This window comes from Macaca thibetana, chromosome 3 (genome assembly GCF_024542745.1).
Source record: "Macaca thibetana thibetana isolate TM-01 chromosome 3, ASM2454274v1, whole genome shotgun sequence".
NCBI lineage: Eukaryota > Metazoa > Chordata > Mammalia > Primates > Cercopithecidae > Macaca > Macaca thibetana.
The window spans coordinates 61,679,043-61,697,265 of NC_065580.1; the positions used below are offsets into that span (position 1 = coordinate 61,679,043).

The 18,223-nt window shown below is 34.3% G+C and overlaps 1 protein-coding gene across 8 annotated transcripts in view; it reads right to left on the reverse strand.

The window, feature by feature from the left end:
• The window catches only part of CACNA2D1 (calcium voltage-gated channel auxiliary subunit alpha2delta 1), a 501,837-nt gene that overhangs the window by 397,457 nt on the left and 86,157 nt on the right, over nucleotides 1-18,223 (reverse strand). For all 8 annotated transcript variants that reach the window (XM_050782803.1, XM_050782805.1, XM_050782801.1 and 5 more), the window contains exon 2: nucleotides 10,661-10,742. In XM_050782803.1, the coding sequence (XP_050638760.1) occupies nucleotides 10,661-10,742 (82 nt within the window). The remainder of the gene's footprint in view (nucleotides 1-10,660; nucleotides 10,743-18,223) is intronic.

The window sequence follows — 18,223 nt, forward strand, 5'->3', positions numbered from 1 at the left end:
GAGCCAATCAGATGCTCTCACCACAGGATGACAGTTGGATGAAATAGCATGGATCAAATGTTTAGTAGAAGTGGAACTGAAAAGACTAGTGGGAGGAAAACAGTATTCAGATCTACTGAGCAATAGAAGTGGTGGTTATGACAGACAGAAGAATAGCTTCCCAAACATCCATATCCTAATCCCCAGAACCTGTTAATATGTTGTTACATAGCAAAAGGGAATTAAGTTTGCAGATGGAATTAAATTTACTAATCAGCTGGTCTTAAAAGAAGATTACCCTAGATAGTCAAGAGTTAGCCAGTGGAATCACAAAGGTCCTTAAAAATGGAAGAGGAAGATGTGACTAAGGAAGAGTAAACCAGAGAAATGGCAGCATGAGAAGAAATCAGGCCAACACAGCTGGCTTTGAAGACCAAGGGAAGGAGAAATGAGCCACAGAAAGGACTTCTCATCTCCAGAATTGTAAGAAAATGAATCTGCATTGTGTTAAACCAGTAAGTTTTTAGTCATCTGTCACCATAGCAATAGAAGACTAACATAATGTGTTGCGGGAAGTCAGGGACCCCGAATGGAGGGACCGGCTGAAGTCACAGCAGAAGAACATAAATTGTAAAGATTTCAAGGACATTTATCAGTTCCCCAAATTAATACTTTTATAATTTCTTATGCCTGTCTTTACTGCAATCTCTGAACATAAATTATGAAGATTTCATGGACACTTATCACTTCCCCAATCAATACCCTTGTGATTTCCTATGCCTGTCTTTACTTTACTCTCTTAATCCCATCATCTTCATAAGCCGAGGAGGATGTATGTTGCCTCAGGACCCTGTGATGACTGCGTTAACTGCACAAATTGTTTGCAGAGCATGTGTGTTTGAACAATATGAAACCTGGGCACTTTGAAAAAAGAACAGGATAACAGCAATGTTCAGGCAACAAGGGAGATGACAGTTTGGATTCTGACTGCTAGTGAGCCAGACAGAACAGAGCCATATTTCTCTTCTTTCAAAGGCAAATAGGAGAAATATCGCTGAATTCTTTTTCTCAGCAAGGAACATCTCTGAGAAAGAGAATGCGCCCTGAGGGTAGGCCTATAAATGGCCCCTTGGGGGCAGCTGTCTTTTACAGTCAAAGCCTAAGCCCCAGTCTCCCGTAGCGCTCCCAGGCTTATTAGGATGAGGAAATTCCCACCTAATACATTTTGGTCAGACAGGTTGTCTGCTCTCAAACCCCGTCTCCTGATAAGATGTTATCAATGACAATGCATGCCCGAAACTTCATTAGCAACTTTCATTTCACCCCATCCTGTGGTCCTGTGATCTTGCCCTGCCTCCACTTGCTTTGTGATATTTTATTACCTTGAGAAGTATGTGATCTCTGTGACCCACACCCTATTCATACACTCCCTCCCCTTTTGAAAATTGTTAATAAAAACTTGCTGGTTTTACGGTTCGGGGAGCATCACGGAACCTGCCGACGTGTGATGTCTCCCCTGGACACCCGGCTTTAAAATTTCTCTCTTTTGTACTCTTTCTCTTTATTTCTCAAACCAGCCAAGATGCTTAGGGAAATAGAAAAGAACCCACGTTAACTATCAGGGGCGGGTTCTCTCGATAATAATGAGTTAGCTGTGAAGAGTTCCCAGCAGAGTCAACAATGATAGCTTCTGAGCCTGCCTTGCCTCTGAACTGCCCTTCCTTGGAACAAACTATTTTCTAAATAACTTGAGTTCTTGCTGAAAGCCAGGTTCCTCCTGAGTTTGCTTAAATTAGCTAGTTTTTTTTTTTTTTTTTTTTAAATAGGATCTCACTATGTTATCCAGGCTGTTCTTGAACTCTTGGGCTCAAGCAATCCTCCTTTCTCAGCCTCCCAAAGCGCTGGAATTACAGGCTTGAGCCACAGCACCCTGCCTATTATTTTTTAAATGGGTAGGTCAACAATATACTTCCTGAGTGATTCACTGTTCCTAATAATGAAAAATTCTAACAGAACTGCATGTCTGAAGTTGTGATTAACAGTATTTATTATTAGTTTGCATTTTCATTTCATTTATCATTAGATTCTGATGAATATGAAAGATGAGCTCCATTGTAAGCAACATACAATTTCCATTAGGCATCAGGATATAATGAAATTAGTTCAAGTATACCCATTGTTACCTTCACAATTGTGTGAGGTTCTAAGAAGAAAGATGACAGAAAAGCTAAAAATATCAAAATGAACAAACATTGTATAAAACTGTACACAAACTGGATAAATAAATATCATCCTACCTCAAAATAATGAGAATTGGGATTAAAAGAAAGTGTTACATTATATTTCCCACCATCATTCTAATTCCACTATCTATTGGATAACAGGAGTAAATTCAATATCTTCAATACTAATGAAGGCAAGAAAAGTGATTCATTGTCACCTCTGCTGCTTCAGATACCCACAAAATCAATTTCACTTAATTTTAGTTGAATTTTGCAACGTGGGATGGTTTGTCTGTGGGTTATACTTTTTTTTTTTTCCTTTATTAAGTATTCCTTGGGCTTTTGAACTACTTGTTCCTTAGCAACTAAGAATGTCTTCTCTTTAAAGGGTGTATTAACACAAAAGAATGATATAATGTACTTTCTTGATCACTTTCAAGGATCAAAGTTCCCTTAACTAAACAAATACTAATGCAATATTTTTATATATCATAAGTATCTTTTTTCTTTATTTATCATAAGTCTCCTCATCATCTAAGCTGGTCATCACATAGAAATGTTGAGAAATGTGAAGATTCCTTCATCTAAGGTAAAGAGTAACTAGTGACTGGAGATCTGAATTGATGTTAGAATATACTTTTAACGACAACAAAGACAATACCAACAAAACCTCCTTTTCTCCTATGAAAATTAGCTGAGTTTTAACAAAATGAATTTTGTCATAAAAATTATGTAATCATTTCTAATTAGTCTCTGATATCTTCAACCTCTTCCTTCCCTTTGATTAAAATAATAAATGATGTCATCTCCTAAATAAAAGTCAGGCTTTTAAAATGTCTTACTCTTTAGCATATTGTCAATTGTGTTTAGGGCTGCTGTGTAAATAACTAATGCAAATAACAACTGCTAAAATATATTAATTCATCTTAGTGTGTGTGCATTTATGAAACTATAGGTAATCATTTTACAAGATGCATGATATTGTATTAATGTCATTTTTAAAAATCACATTTGATTCCCTGCATCTTCACTCTAAGCAAATTATGGCCTTTTTTTCTTTTCCCTATAACCTAGCTTTTTGAATTGGGACACTACCTTTGAAATTTTTTATGACTTGATATTTCTATTGTGCTACTTTTAAGCACATGTGAACATCAAACATATATAATTTATATAACCATCATATTTATTGTGTATTTTCTATTCCCCTTCACCAGAAGGTAAATTTCAGGAAGACAAAGATTTTTGTCTGTTTTGTTCACTGGTGCATAACCAGTGCATAGCACAGTGCCTGGCACGATCACTAATGAGTGCATGAATTAGTGAATGGATACTGATTCTGTATCAGGCTTTGCTGGGAATGTAACTTCCCTGTATTTTTATAATTTATAAAACAACTTCTTCCCTGTATTTAAAAATCAACATTTATTTTAAGCCTAAAAAAATGACCAAGCTACTACGCAGTTACATAATAGACTACAAATACAACACTGATACAATAATTAAATTCCAACAATAGAATAAATACACAAAATAAGGTAGTGATCAGTGTGAGGAAGAATATGAGTGTTCCAATGAAGTGACATAGAAATGTATGCTGTCAGAATTCCCAGAAATTAAGATCACATAGGCTGCAACAGTCACATAAATGAAACTATAGCCATGTTTTGGAGGAAAAGTGATTCAGTAAGGGATGAAAGAGATCAGAATGTGTGTAATACAAGGAGTTATGGGAAAATAGAGTGAAAGGCAAATTGAGACATAATTATGAGGGATGATAAAAGGATATTGGTTTATATCTTATTCTCTAGTCTACCCAACCTATTTTAGACTAGTAAACCACCAAGCTCAGAACTTCTAGTGGCTATCACAGCAATCAGTGCACAGGAAGAATCTGAATTATAAATTTGTTCACTATAAACACAATCCGAATATATATATATACACACACACATGCAATTATATACATACCACATACATATACGCACACATATAAATACATCATTTGCTCATATCCTCAAATTTATAGTGCATACTTTTCCAATGATAACTGTATCAAACTAGCATTCTAATACCCAACTCACGAGTCTCCCTAGCCACTCTATTCTTTCTATTTGCTGTGATACAGCTTCTTAGCTAGGACTATAACATTTCAAATGGAGCATCATCTTTAGAAGGATATTTAGGAAGAACGAAGTCACAATTGGTGAGCGTTCTCCAGCACACACTGCTACTTGCCCTAGCTCCTATTAACAAGAACATGATGGTGACATTTCCAAGCAATATATTAAAGATGGAAGAAAGAAAAGAACAAGTGACAATTGCAAACAGGCCACTTAATTTTCTCCATATTATACATAGGAATGGGTGATTATATTTAACCAGAAATGCAGCTTGTCCCTTGAACAGAAAAACTAAACTATAACAAAGATGAAAGAATCTTTCAGTTTTTAGGATAAAGGTGTTTGGTACAAAAAGTAAATTTTAAGTTCATGTTTAAGAATACCTAGATTCAAAACAAGGAAAATATTAACATACATAAATAACAGAAACTCTCTACCTGTTTTGTTGTTGTTATTTCTTAATTCCAGAGGTAATTAATTAACCTAGCCTCTCTTTTTCCATATCTGAAGCTATATATAAATTGTAATTTGAGTATATACTTTGCCAGAAAATTCATATGCAATTAAAAGTGAAAAAGATCATACTAAATTCATTAAAACTAAATTTAAAAATAATTAACCATAGGCTGAGTGAGCTGCCTGTTTAATGTCTCTAACCCCAAACGACCTAAATTCATTTCACTGCCAGTAAAACAATTTTTCAAAGCAGTCCGGTTTTAATTTGCCCATAACTGTCATACCTTATTAACAAATGGCTTTTCTAAAGCAAAACTGATACCTACCAATGCTGATATACAATTTTACAAATTTATATTCATTTAAAGAATTTCATACACTCAGATTCTTCAGTTCTTCTTGAGCAGTTTTTCAACCTTAGTACAATTGACATTTTACAGATAATTATCTGTTGTGAAGGGATGTCTCATGCATTGTAGGATGTTTAAAAGCCTCATTGGCCTTTTTACCAAGACTATGCAAGTAGCAACCACCCCATGCCCCCAGTTATGATAATCACAAGTATTTCCATACCATCCCATGCCCTGAGTTATGATAATGACAATATTTCCAAAGATTGCCAAATATATGCCAAGGCACAAAACAGCCCCTGGCTGAGAACCACTGCACTAAATATATATTTAGAGAAATAATAAATAATAACATATCCCTCAAATAGTAGCATAACTTCAGAATGTTAATTAATGGCTGGATGAGAATGGTAAGGTTAAAAAAAAACGTTTTAATATCTTTGAGAAAATATTGAAAGTCACCCTAAAATTAGAAATCCCCTGAGTTTATTCTTTGTCTTTGAAAATTAATGTAATTAACCACTGTTCAAACAAAAATAGCTCTTACTTAAAAATCTCCAGTGCAGCAGGGAGGCGGGGGCAGGATGATGGTGAAAGGAATCCATACTCTCTGCACTCTTTGTAGTGCTATATTCTGCAGTCAAAATAGATTTCTTTCTACTTATGACAAAAAGAGCAAATTCAGAGTGTAAGATAATTTTAAATTGCCTACATCATTATGGTGCTGATTTAGTTATAGCACTTAATTGTTGAGGGAAGTAAGACAACTCTGAATAAAAGCAAAACATATGGAATTAATAATAAATAGTATATATTTGTTTATTGAAAGTGAGAAAGCACATAACTTATTTAAAATTTTATATTGCCTTTTACCCTCAAAACAATTGGGTAAAGGGAATTCTAATATCTGATATTCTAATACAGCTTTTTTCAGCACTCCCGGACTTGAAGATTTCCAATCCTCCTTGTTGCCTGCACATCTTGCTGATTCCCTAGTCAGGATCACCAATGATTAATTGTGTTCTGTTTTTGAGTATCTCCCTTTGTAAATATATTAAACTCTCTGCCACCTAGAAAAAGAATATTCTATTTACAGGAGATGACATGACCACAATGTCAAAGAATAAGCATTAGTTTGAATTACTAATGAAAAGAAATTATTCACTCAGAATGCTTATGTAAATACTATCTTAATTGAGAGTGCTGAATGCTCAATATTTATACACATTTCATATTTACATCTTTGAGTAGCATATTGAAATGTAAAGGTATTGGTTTTGAAATTTTCACTTAATAAATCATTAACAATGAATCAAAAGCCAGGAAGTTCTATGGCAATGCCACTGCAGAATAAGCCTACCTTCAAAATTAAGCTTCCAGGAAAAATTTAATCAACACATTATTCTAAATATATTTGCAGATGCTATCCTAAAATTTGAGAAAGTCAGACAGTTTACCTTTAAGAAGAAAGCTTCATAACAACAATGTCACATGCACCATTTAAAATGGCAATGGTAAACATTTCATTAACTTTAAAACACTGTTCTCAGGAATATTAAGACTATTTAATTTTTTAAAAGGTTATATATTCATAAATATGTGATGATCAGCCTTGCCATTTGTCAGTGCAGTAGCTAATGGAGTATGTGTGTGTGTGTGTTTAGAAATAATAAAATATATTTCAAAATATTCTATAATCCAGACTATTAAAAATACACATATATTTTTCTAAATTTGGGGATTGTTCTCCTATTTTTCTGTCTATAATATTTTAAATGTGTAAATACAGCTTCTATCTCTGTTAATATAGCTTTAATACATTTTTATATATTCAGATAATAATACATACAAGTGAAGACTGCTCTTGTCCTCCACTATTGGTTCTGTCCCCTTCCATTGTGACAGAATTTTAGTGGGGCACATGGCTGCTCAGAAAAAGCCTCCACTTCTTTGACACATTTTGAGTTAGATGTGACTAAATTCTAACCACTGGAATGTGAGCAAAACGTCTTACTCTTAAATGACTGGATATCTTCTCTCCAAATCTCTTTCCCTTTACAGGACAACTGGGAAATAAAAAGCAACTGGAAGAATAATTTTGTATCCAGGCATGGAAGCCACACGCTAAGGATGGCAGAGTCACCCTGCCAGCCCTCGACAGCTTACCTCTCAACTGCTATGTGACAGTAAAATACATGTTTAGCCTGTATGTTTGTCATACTGGTCTAGCCTGTACCCCAACTCATACAACGCCACCAAGTAATATGACAAATGAATGACATTTGTTGAGCTCTCATTATATGTCAATAAATAATTTATATGGATTGTATCATTAATCCCAAAAACTCCATGAGATTAAATATGTTGGCCAGATCCTAAAGCTGGCAATTGGCAGAACCAAGGTAAAATAGCCTTAGGGATTTTTCAGAGGGATATGCTATAATACTCCATTTGAAATATTAAGTGTTTTCTTCAGTTAGAAGACCATGAAGAAAAAAAATCAGTGAAAATTTACTTTCTGTATCATTCTTAGCAATTATCTCAATGGATATACAAACAAACCATTTCTGTGGTATCAACAGAAATGGGAGGTTTTAAATTATGAATGTATATTATATGTTAAAATTTCCTTCCACTCTTTTCTTTTTGGAAAAAAAAATCAAATGGAAACATCATGAGTAGGTAATTGTTGCTGGCGGAGCTTTGGTTTCTTATAATTTATATCTTTTATAAAAAGAGCATTAGCATAATCAGATATACTGACCTTGTTTACGTAGGGAATCTGCTTATTTTTTCAAGGTACAAATAAGGACAAAAAATGCTATTAACATATGTTCTAAAGCATACAAGAAGGTGTTTCAAATTTCAGAGTTGCATCCTATTTAATAGTTGTGTAACCTAAAACAAAATTTTAACCTTCTCTCAATTATTTTACCCACCCTGTGGATAAGCATATACAACTGATGGACATATGTATTCTCCAAATGGTTCAGTAATGGAATAATCTAATAAAAGACATCTTAAAAGTCTAATGCATCACGGACAATAGTCCTAAGCAACCCTATTCACTCGTGATCTTTAACAGAAGACAGGCAGGTAACCTGGGAAAAATCTCACATTTGTAAAGTTGAAGCACTGAATGTATTCAATAATATTAGCAACTTTCTGTGGGCTACTATTTTAGGATACAATAAAGCAATTTTCACAAAATTGCAAAACTATATTACTATTTTATTTTTGAGACAGGGTCTCACTCTGAAGCCCAGGCTGGAATGCAGTGGCACAATCACAAAAAATATATTACTTTAGCCATGGTACCTGTGTTGGTTCTTGGCCTTCATGTAAAAAGCTAATTGTACCCTGTGAAGTCAGTAAAAAATGAACGTAATTTGTAATTTGAAGAACCTTCATTTCTACAATATTAAATTTCAACCTGGAGCCCTGCTAAACTCCTGTGTTTATTCAACTTCTGGCCCTCACCATGTATCCAACACCCCCAATCTCAGCTCATAGTTCACTCTAAACTCTGACATTCTTCCTCAAAAGGAATGAGGCAATATGGAATCATTTGTCTGTGTAAGATGATACTCTTTGTGTGCCCTAGTACTTAAATTCTTTTTCCAATAATGAATTCTGCTCTAACACTCTTCCCACCACCCCAGTTATCTAACATATTATTCATTAATTTGGAATTTTTCTGTCACCGTAAAGAGGTATGTATCCCATAAACAGAAAACTAGAGAGATTTTCTTTCATCTTTTCCATTCTATTTTGTTATGTTAATTCAGACAGAGTCATTGATTCATTCATCAATAGCTATACTCTTCTTAGTAATCTATTCTTCATAAAGCATAAAAGAAACCAGTTAGACTTCTTTTTGGTTAATGAGTCATTGCAAAAAAGCAGATTCAGAAAGAAAAGTTTCACATATTAACACCAAAAGGAACAATGAGGCCAGCCAAGCAAGTTGTTTTTTGAGGCTGGGGAAGCACTCACAGAGTAAGGGAGATGCTCCCAAGAGCAGCTTATTTTTAATCTCCACCTGTTGATAAAAACAGTCATGTAATTTCTCACCAGAACCTGTAATTTCTTTTTTTTTTTCTTATTATGATTAAATAAAATATTTGCTCTCAATCTAAATAATGTCCAAATGAAAATTAACAAAGAAGATTGGGTGGTGCTTCCAAATAAACTCCATGACTTTCGCAGAGGCTCACTTACTACCTACACACTTTCATATTCTAATTTAGTTTCCCACAGTGAATCACTACAGATCCCAAGCATCGGCACACAATAACTTTCAAGTTTCTTTGCTCCATCAGTAATTGAGATTTGTTTTTATCAACAGAGTGTCAGTTCTCTGAGGAGAGGAATACTGTTTCTTTATTTATCTTTGGCAGCCCGCACAGTGTCTGGGACATATTACCTGCTCAACATAATACACTGACTAGAATTAAATCTGATCATTGTTATTCGCAGGGAACACCTTTCATTTCCAAACATATTCCCCTTATCTCACAGACACTTAGGTTTGTTCAACACACTCTATAGTTGTTTTATAAAGAGATTCTGGTATAATTTTTTGAAGTATATATGTATATGGTTTCCTTAAGAATTTCTATTAATACATGAAGTAACCACACATTCCATTTTCTCATACATACTTGCATGATAAATAGTCATATATTATACATCAAGCTGCTTTTATACCACTTTATCTCATTGACTCATCACATTTTTGGAAAATAAAAGGCCTCATTTCATCACTAACAATACAAGATGAGAATACTTTCAAATGTATTATTTACATTGAAATGAAAGTAGTGAGGCCCTTAAAAAGTGACATTTAATTTTTAATAAATCTTACAGAACCTATACATGTAAATGCTCTTACCCATGGAAAATAATCTAGTTAAGATGCCATACAAATATTTATATATTGCTGTCACTCAAACATCGTTTTAGAGTGACTTTCATAGCCAATTCATAAGTCACAAGAAAAATCATCTTTTATAGAGTCTCCTTATCTTGCACCAAAACCGTTATTACTGATCTCAATGACTAACTCTAATCTCTAGACATGCCTGTAAACACTTTTCAAATAATTTTTACCCTCAAAGAATAAAGATGTGTTTTCACTGAGGATATTCAAAAGAATCCATCACAGGAGTTCAAGTCACCACTGTATGAGGGATTATTAAATATATTCTGAAGAATGGAAACATTATAATAGTAAGTACATGACTTCCCTACTTAAATTTATGGAGAGTATACATGACACGCAGACTTATTTAAGTGAGACCTACGTATCAACTGCAAAGTGTGCTGAGAAAGTTTCCTTAGTTTTTAAGGATGGCATTTCTTGTTCACAGTAACTAGCAGTACCAAAGGTGTCTCTCAGAATTTCACCACCAGACCCACATGAGAAATCACATCCCATTTGTAATATAGAGATATAGTTTCCTAGAAGATAGAACTGCATTTGAATTAATGAAAAGATTAAGAAATCTCTTTGGTGGATTTTACTCACATCAACAAGCTGATTGACTCCACTTGCTGTTTTTGCCAGTGTGACAAGGTCTTCTTGCATCTTATCCACCCATGATTTGATACTGCAGAAATCAGAAAAGATTATATTCTATCAGATCTCTGGCAAATAAAAGTCACACGCTGATATTTTATATCCATGCTACAGATAATTCATTAAAATGCCCTTAAATTATTCTCCCTCCTAGCACCAACTATGTCCACCCTTCCACTCCAGCTTTAAATTGCAAAAGCACTGAATCTTTAGTGTGCAGGCTTTCAGGATGCTGAAATGCCTCCAAATCAAAAGAGAAAAATGACATTGATGTCTTGTCCAATGAGAGTAAACAATTTGCTTATTTTGTATTAAAATTCCATTAAATAGCTATTAAACATTCTAAACTACAAACTTTATCTTTTAGCTTCCAAGTCTTCTGAATATAATAGTAAGATTATACTAAATGCAGACCATTTGTAAAATGCAAGAAAAATTCCACCAGCCAGGTAGAACATTCAACAATTTGATGCATTCCCTTCTAGTCTTTTAAAATTCCTTCACGTAGTTGAAAGCATGTTATATAAAATTCATGTATCTTTTAGCTTTATATCATACAATATGTACTTTCCCATGGCATTACAAACATTTTGTAAACATTTTATTTTTAATGGCCACTTAATATTCCATTATCTCTATATTCCATAATATATTTGACCATCCTCCTTTTTAAAGGGAAATTTAAGAAATCATCAGCTTTTAACCACTACATACTACACTACCACAAATATCTTAGAGCATGAAGCTTAAGAATATTTTACTTCCAGTCTGGGCATTGTGGCTCACGCCTGTAATCCTAGCATTTTGGGAGGCTGAGGCAGGTGGATCACGAGGTCAGGAGATCGAGACCATCCTGGCTAACACGGTGAAACCTTGTCTCTACTAAAAATACAAAAAATTAGACAGGCGTGGTGGCCGGCGCCTGTAGTCCCAACTACTCGGGAGGCTGAGGCAGGAGAATGGCATGAACTCCGGAGGTGGAGCTTGCAGTGAGCCCAGATCACGCCACTGCTCTCCAGCCTGGGCAACAGAGCGAGACCCGTCTCAAAAAAAAAAAAAAAAAAAAAAAAAGAATATTTCCTTAGCGAGGCTCTTAGATTTGGAATTACTAGATCCAATTAGATTTGGAATTACTGGATCCAAGTAATTACTGGAATTACTAGATCCAAATTTTAAAGCAGTAGTTTTGATCATTACAATTATGATTGAAGGATTTAAGTTCAAATCTTTTTCAGGTATACAATGTACATCTTAGATGACCATTATGCAATGACATCTTAAAATATGAGCTATGGATGTCAGGATATTTTAGAAGACCCTAAATCCATGTTCTATATCACTTTTTCCTGGTATTAGAGATATTACCAAATAGAACCACAAAATCTTCCCTATTCATATTAAAATCACTTAATTTGTATTCCTCCATATATTTCACTTATTCTTCCTCAGGTTGTAGACCTAAAGTGTGTATTCCTTTTTGCCAAGGCAAGTATAAAGAAACATTAGTAAGCTAGTAAGAATGTTAGATGATTTATATTTGAATTTGAACTTTTCTCTACATATCTATGTATAATTTCAGTCATGGAGATGTAACTGTGTATGTCTTCTCTTCCTTAGGGAAGAAATCCAGTAGTATAAATATAATTTTTTAAATATAAATATAAGTAGTGTAAATATATTTTTTCAGATAAATTTAAATATAACAAAATAAATATGGAATAAAAGTATGACGTAGAAAAGAGATTTAAATGACATGGAAGAGAGCATTTCAAGAATGATGAGCAGAGAAGAGGAAGAAAAAAATGGAAAGTCAGTTATAGAAAAGGATGAAATGCCTTAGAGGAAAACACAGAGGCTTCACTGACATATGAAACAAACTAGTTACTAAATGAAATACATTAAAACTAGGAATACTTTAGCACATATGAAAATAAGGAAGAATACTTATTAAATCACACTGTATGAACAGGATAGAAAAAGGTAAATGAATATCAAGAAACAAAAAACAAAAGAGAGTAAGGATAAAATAGAGAAAAATTGTTAGAATAATATTTTAACTAGTGCTACTTATTCGCTGGTGCCTATATTTGAAAAATATTTTAAGTAAATACTCTTAGTAAATACAGCTGTGTCCCATTTTTATATTAAATACAAAAAATTACAGTAGGATACAGGTAGGAGCAAAAACCATTGATACAATAATTTCCTAATTTAGATGAGACTATCTCATTTATCTAAGCAGGTGCTGAACAAGTACTAGAACCTAGAGAAAATGAGTCATCTCTTCTCAAATATAATTTGCAACACTGACAAATAGTAAGACAAGTTATACATCCCTTTAGCTCGAAACTGAGAGGCAAAGAATATATATGTAAGGAAGTGAATGTAACTCATCCCTGAATTCTGATTTATACTAAACTGATGCAAAATATGCATTCTAACTTGTCACAAGTGCACTGTCACTACCAATGTTCATTGAGGTGAACCTGCTTTGGCTGAAAAGCAATTCAGAACCCATCCAGTCTTCCCTACCCCACTGACAAGCTGTTAGGAACATTTTATAGGAGCAAGGATTATTTTTTATAAATATGAGGTGTTAACCTGGTTTTCTGAAATGCTTAGGCACTCAGGCTTTCAACCTGGAATTAAAAGGTTATAAAAAATAGAAAATAAGGAAAGGCCCCATTAATCATGAAAGTAAAAAATTACTCAAGTGAAAACACTCATATGAGCAAAAAATTTTTATCAGTCTTTCTCTTTCTTGGTAAATTGTCACGCACAAATATGTAATCACTAAGCACTATTTTATTAAATTTATACAGAAGACACTATAAAATTTGGGGGAAATTACAGAGGATACAGCTTTTTCATGTAATAAGCAACTAACATAGCACTCCACTAGGAAGAATTCATTGTTGTTCTTTGTCAATCCATTCAACAAGTACTAGTAACTGCTGGAAAAGATACTAAAAGATGGAGATGCAGGCTGCATTTAAAACTGGGTCTGGGAGGGAGAGAGAAAACAACAAGAAGAACATGGTAGGAAATGTTTGAGGAAGCACAAGAGAGTCAATGCTTAGTAAGTAGTGGTATGAGGAGGTTGATAGAAGAGGCTTTCTGGAGTAGTAGCTACTTGAAGTCATATTTGAAAGACAAGTGGAACTTGTCAAAATTGAGCAGAGTGGGAAGTAACAACGAAGGCGGAGAGAATGTAAAACATGACATGTTCAGTAACTTCAAGAGATTCAAATGATTGAGTCCAAGCTTGGTTCAGCAAAAGGTATGGAATGAGGGCAGGAGAGATAGGGAAGAGTGATGGGTCAGGCCAAGGGTCTTAAATACGATTCTGAAACATTTAGATTATATTCTCAAAATAATGGAGAGATACTAGAAAATGAGAAGTCAGAGAGTAAAAAGATCACGTAAATGTATATAAACATGATTAAATTATTTCCCTGACACTGAGTGGATGGTAGTTTACAGGGAGAACAGAAATCACAAACAGAAAGTCTAGTTAAGAGGTAAGAAATGAGATGGACTCAGACTAATTTAGTGGTGGTGGAAGGGATAAAGGAAAAAGAAGGGGAGGCCAAGTAGAAGCAACTAACGCAACTGAAATTCTGAAGGATGGACAATAAGACTTCATGCACTGTTGGGTATAGAAAGTGAATGACAGGAAGAAAGTGGGATGATTCAGGGAGTTTCTCAGGTAGAGGATGATGGGAAATTGTGGCATAGAAAGTAAGTATAGGAGAAATAACAGTTTAAAGGGACATTGACAGGTTCATTTTTATTGGTTCAATTAGAGGTGTTTTGGGGAGACTCAAGTATAAACATACACTAGGCAATTGAATGGCATGGGTTTAGAGCTCTTGAAAGAGAAATCTCCATAGAAATTAAGATCAATGTATAACTCCCGAAGTAGAGTGAAGAGCGAAAGGAAGGAAATAAACAGTAGTTACAAATCTGGAAAGGTACATTTAAAAAACAAACAGAGGAACCTGAGTAGTATAGAAAAAGGAATCCAAGAACAATGGTATCGCAAGAGCCAAAGCAGAGAGAAGTTTCCAAACAGAAGAAAGAAGTATACAGTCATCAAATAAGGTGAAAAATTTATCCCACCTTATCTTTGAGGAGAATGAAACATGGAGAATGAGGAATCAGTGTTCTTTTTGGTTTTTAATAGAATAGAAGTGAGCCTATTTCTATGCAAAAAGAGAAAGGCAAGTAGAGAAGGAAATATCAAAGATTCAGGAGAGAACATGTAATTTATTGACAATGATGGGGTACAGGAAATGCCACCCCCAAACAGGGCACCTTGGTGTTTAAGAAAACAGCAAAAGCAAGGAGGTCTTTCTGACCTTCTCCCACGAGGCAGACAATAAAGCCTAGGAAGGTCACTGTCTGACCTCCCTCCCTTCTCCCCTGAAGACTCTCATGTGGCGAGTGTCCTGCCCTATACCCAAAGGGAAGGAACATCACACAGAGACTCCAAGAAGTACTGAATAAACAAGTCTTGCTAAGTTTCCCTAGTTTATTAGTAGATCATACCCTTTCATCTTCTAATCATACTTCTGCAGTACTGTCCATAAAAACATACAGTTTTCCATAGGTTTTGGGGTCATTTTCTGAAGGTTCCTGTGTCACATAAAACTTAATTCATATGCTTTTCTCTTGCTATTTGTCTTTTATGTTATAGGAGATCTCAGCTGTGAATCTTGCAATAGGTAAGAAATCTTTTCTCCCCTACAACTGTCCTTTAAAAGGTTCCAGATATTTTTTCTAGTTTCCAACGTGAGAATGTGGAAGTGAGGGATGAATTAAGAAATAAGTAGAACCAAAGAGAAATCTAATCCATGGGTAGAAGACAGGATACTTCTTCTCTGGAAAATGGAAAGAGAATGTAGATTTGGGGTAAATTGAAATAACTGGAATAACGAGAAAAGTTGAGATAGTTTTACCTACTGCTCTTTATTTTCTTTGTAATGAAAGAGGACCAGTCATCTGTTAAGGGACAAGAAGTAGGTATTAAGGTAGATAGTTGAAAAGAAAAATTGGAGGCTTAAAAAGAATAGCTGGAGAGTATTTAAGGACTTGGCATTATACTGGAGGTCATCAGTTTCCACTGGTATTAATCAGTATGGCTGTGTGAAATTCTTACTAGTATAGTCTGAGGAGAGCAAGTTCGGGGGAAAAAGGCATTCAGATGAATGTGGGGCAGATACCAGCAGGTGAGAAAGAAAGACAAGGAAAGGCAGTTGACGGTCCTGACAATTTCAAGATCTCCACACATTCTAAATTAACAAGGACTACTAAAATATTCACTAAAATGTTTTTAATATTTGCATAAACAACGCTTATCTCCTTAACCCTTTTTCTATGCAACCAAGAATTTTATCATAATACTTATAAGAAACTGTGAAAATACCAAATTACCAGATTTCAAATTTTTATTTTTTGCATTTTTTGCGTGATAACTTATGAATATACTGCAGAGACTAAATGAGGAGGGCTGAGTATACACACCACACTTTAAATCACCTGACACAAGCATTTTTAAAAGAACAAAATCCTAAAATTATTGTGAAATCAAATTGCTCTAAGAAAGTTTAATAGTTTGAAAATCTTTCTCTTAGATAAAAATATATGCAATCTTTGGCTAGCTCAAGAAAGTGCATGGCAACTCATGTATATCTGGTTGTACAGGTATAATAGACCTTGACTAATAGGTACATTGTTTCCATGAGAAAATACATGGAATTTTTCCAAATATGCAATGGCAAGAACACACTTAACACTGCTTGTTAGAAATGTATATTCCCTGGCTTCAAGTCTCCAATAGTAACAGAGTTTTCAGTGTTATAAAGGCAGGACTTGAACATGATAGCTAGTCAGAAGAGTAAGAACAATGGATGGTACTTGTGAAAGAAAACAAGGAGAAGCTACAGAGTTTCCCTATGCAGTCAAGGTACATTTGCAACAGAACTATTTCTTATCCTTTTCCTACCCAATGTTCACCACTGCTCCACTGCCCTCTTGAAACCCATGTTCCTATGGCTCCTATGACCCTATTCCCTGGTCTCGCCTTTTATATTATTATCATCTGACTCCTTTACATTTTCCCAAAGCCAAATTGGTCATTTCTCAGCATCTGTCTTTGATTTTATGTGCCATTCTGCTTCCTTACTTCTCTTTATTTCTACTTCTTCAAAATCTCCATATATAATATCTAAATCTGAGCTCCAGTTCTACCTTAACTACCATTTGATCATTTCATCTAGATGTCCCACCATTCCTTTCAAATATGTACAATATTGAACTCAATAGCTTTCCTCCCCATACTATAAACCCTCTATGTCCCTTCTCCTTGTTGGAAAATCATCTCCCCAGTCATCAGACTCCATACCATCAATTTCTTCATCTTATCCCTCCTCCAGTCCTTTGTTTAATAATAGTATCTCAGCATTTTTCCAACACAGAGCTAATAGCTAAATGCCTTGAGACCTTATTTTATACTATCTCTATGCTAAAGTGTTTAATATGCATTCTCTCATTTAGTCATCATAAAAATTATTCATCTTTCACTGATGAGAAAAATTAAGAGATGAAGAAAATTTAGAAAAGATAAGCTACACAGCCTGCTAGCTTTTTATTTTCAAAGACCTTTTAATCCAACCAACCTCACACATTTCCATGCATGCTGACTGTCCTTTTCCATATTCTGCCTTTGCTCTTTATATAACCTCTACCTGGAATGAATCTCCCACTTACGTCGTGAATGGATAAATCACACTAATATTCCAATATCACCTTTCACAAATTCCCAAATTAAAATATTCTTGTCTCTCCACGCAACTTCAAAAGTCCTTTAATTGTGCTGTGCACTTATTTCCTTATACTTTCATAATTAGATGAATATACATTTATTCTCATTTATCAATGCATTTCCAAAGTTTTTATGAAAGTGCTTTGAATATAGTAGACACATAAGTATTTATTGAATAGAAAAGTAAATTGAAATGAAATGCAATTGCACTACCATTTTTTTAAATAGGTATCTTTATTTAACGCCTTAATGCATATCTTCTCTCCATAATCCACATCAGAAGAAAAATGAACTGCTGGACCGATGCATCTGTAAACAGCATCCACTTTTAAATAAGTAGCAGATTATCAAAATGTAGACTTAATACTCTAAAGAAATTATTAAATCTCTAGAGTGTATGCCTTAAAATTCCAAATATTTTGTGTGTATTAATTGTCATAGAAAAAAAAGTCTTATAATCCTTCTCTGTCCCTACAATAACTCATTACAGAGTTGACTAGCAGTACAAGGTTTCCAAATGTTAGGTGTTCACAAATTCAATAAAATTTGAAGCAGCCACCAAAATATCTCTTAAAATTGACGCAAATCTTTTACTGAATAATTGAAAAAATCTTTTATATCCTCTACTTCACTTTATTGTACAGAAACAGCCCAAATTCTAAAAGCAAACATACAAAATATGCAGA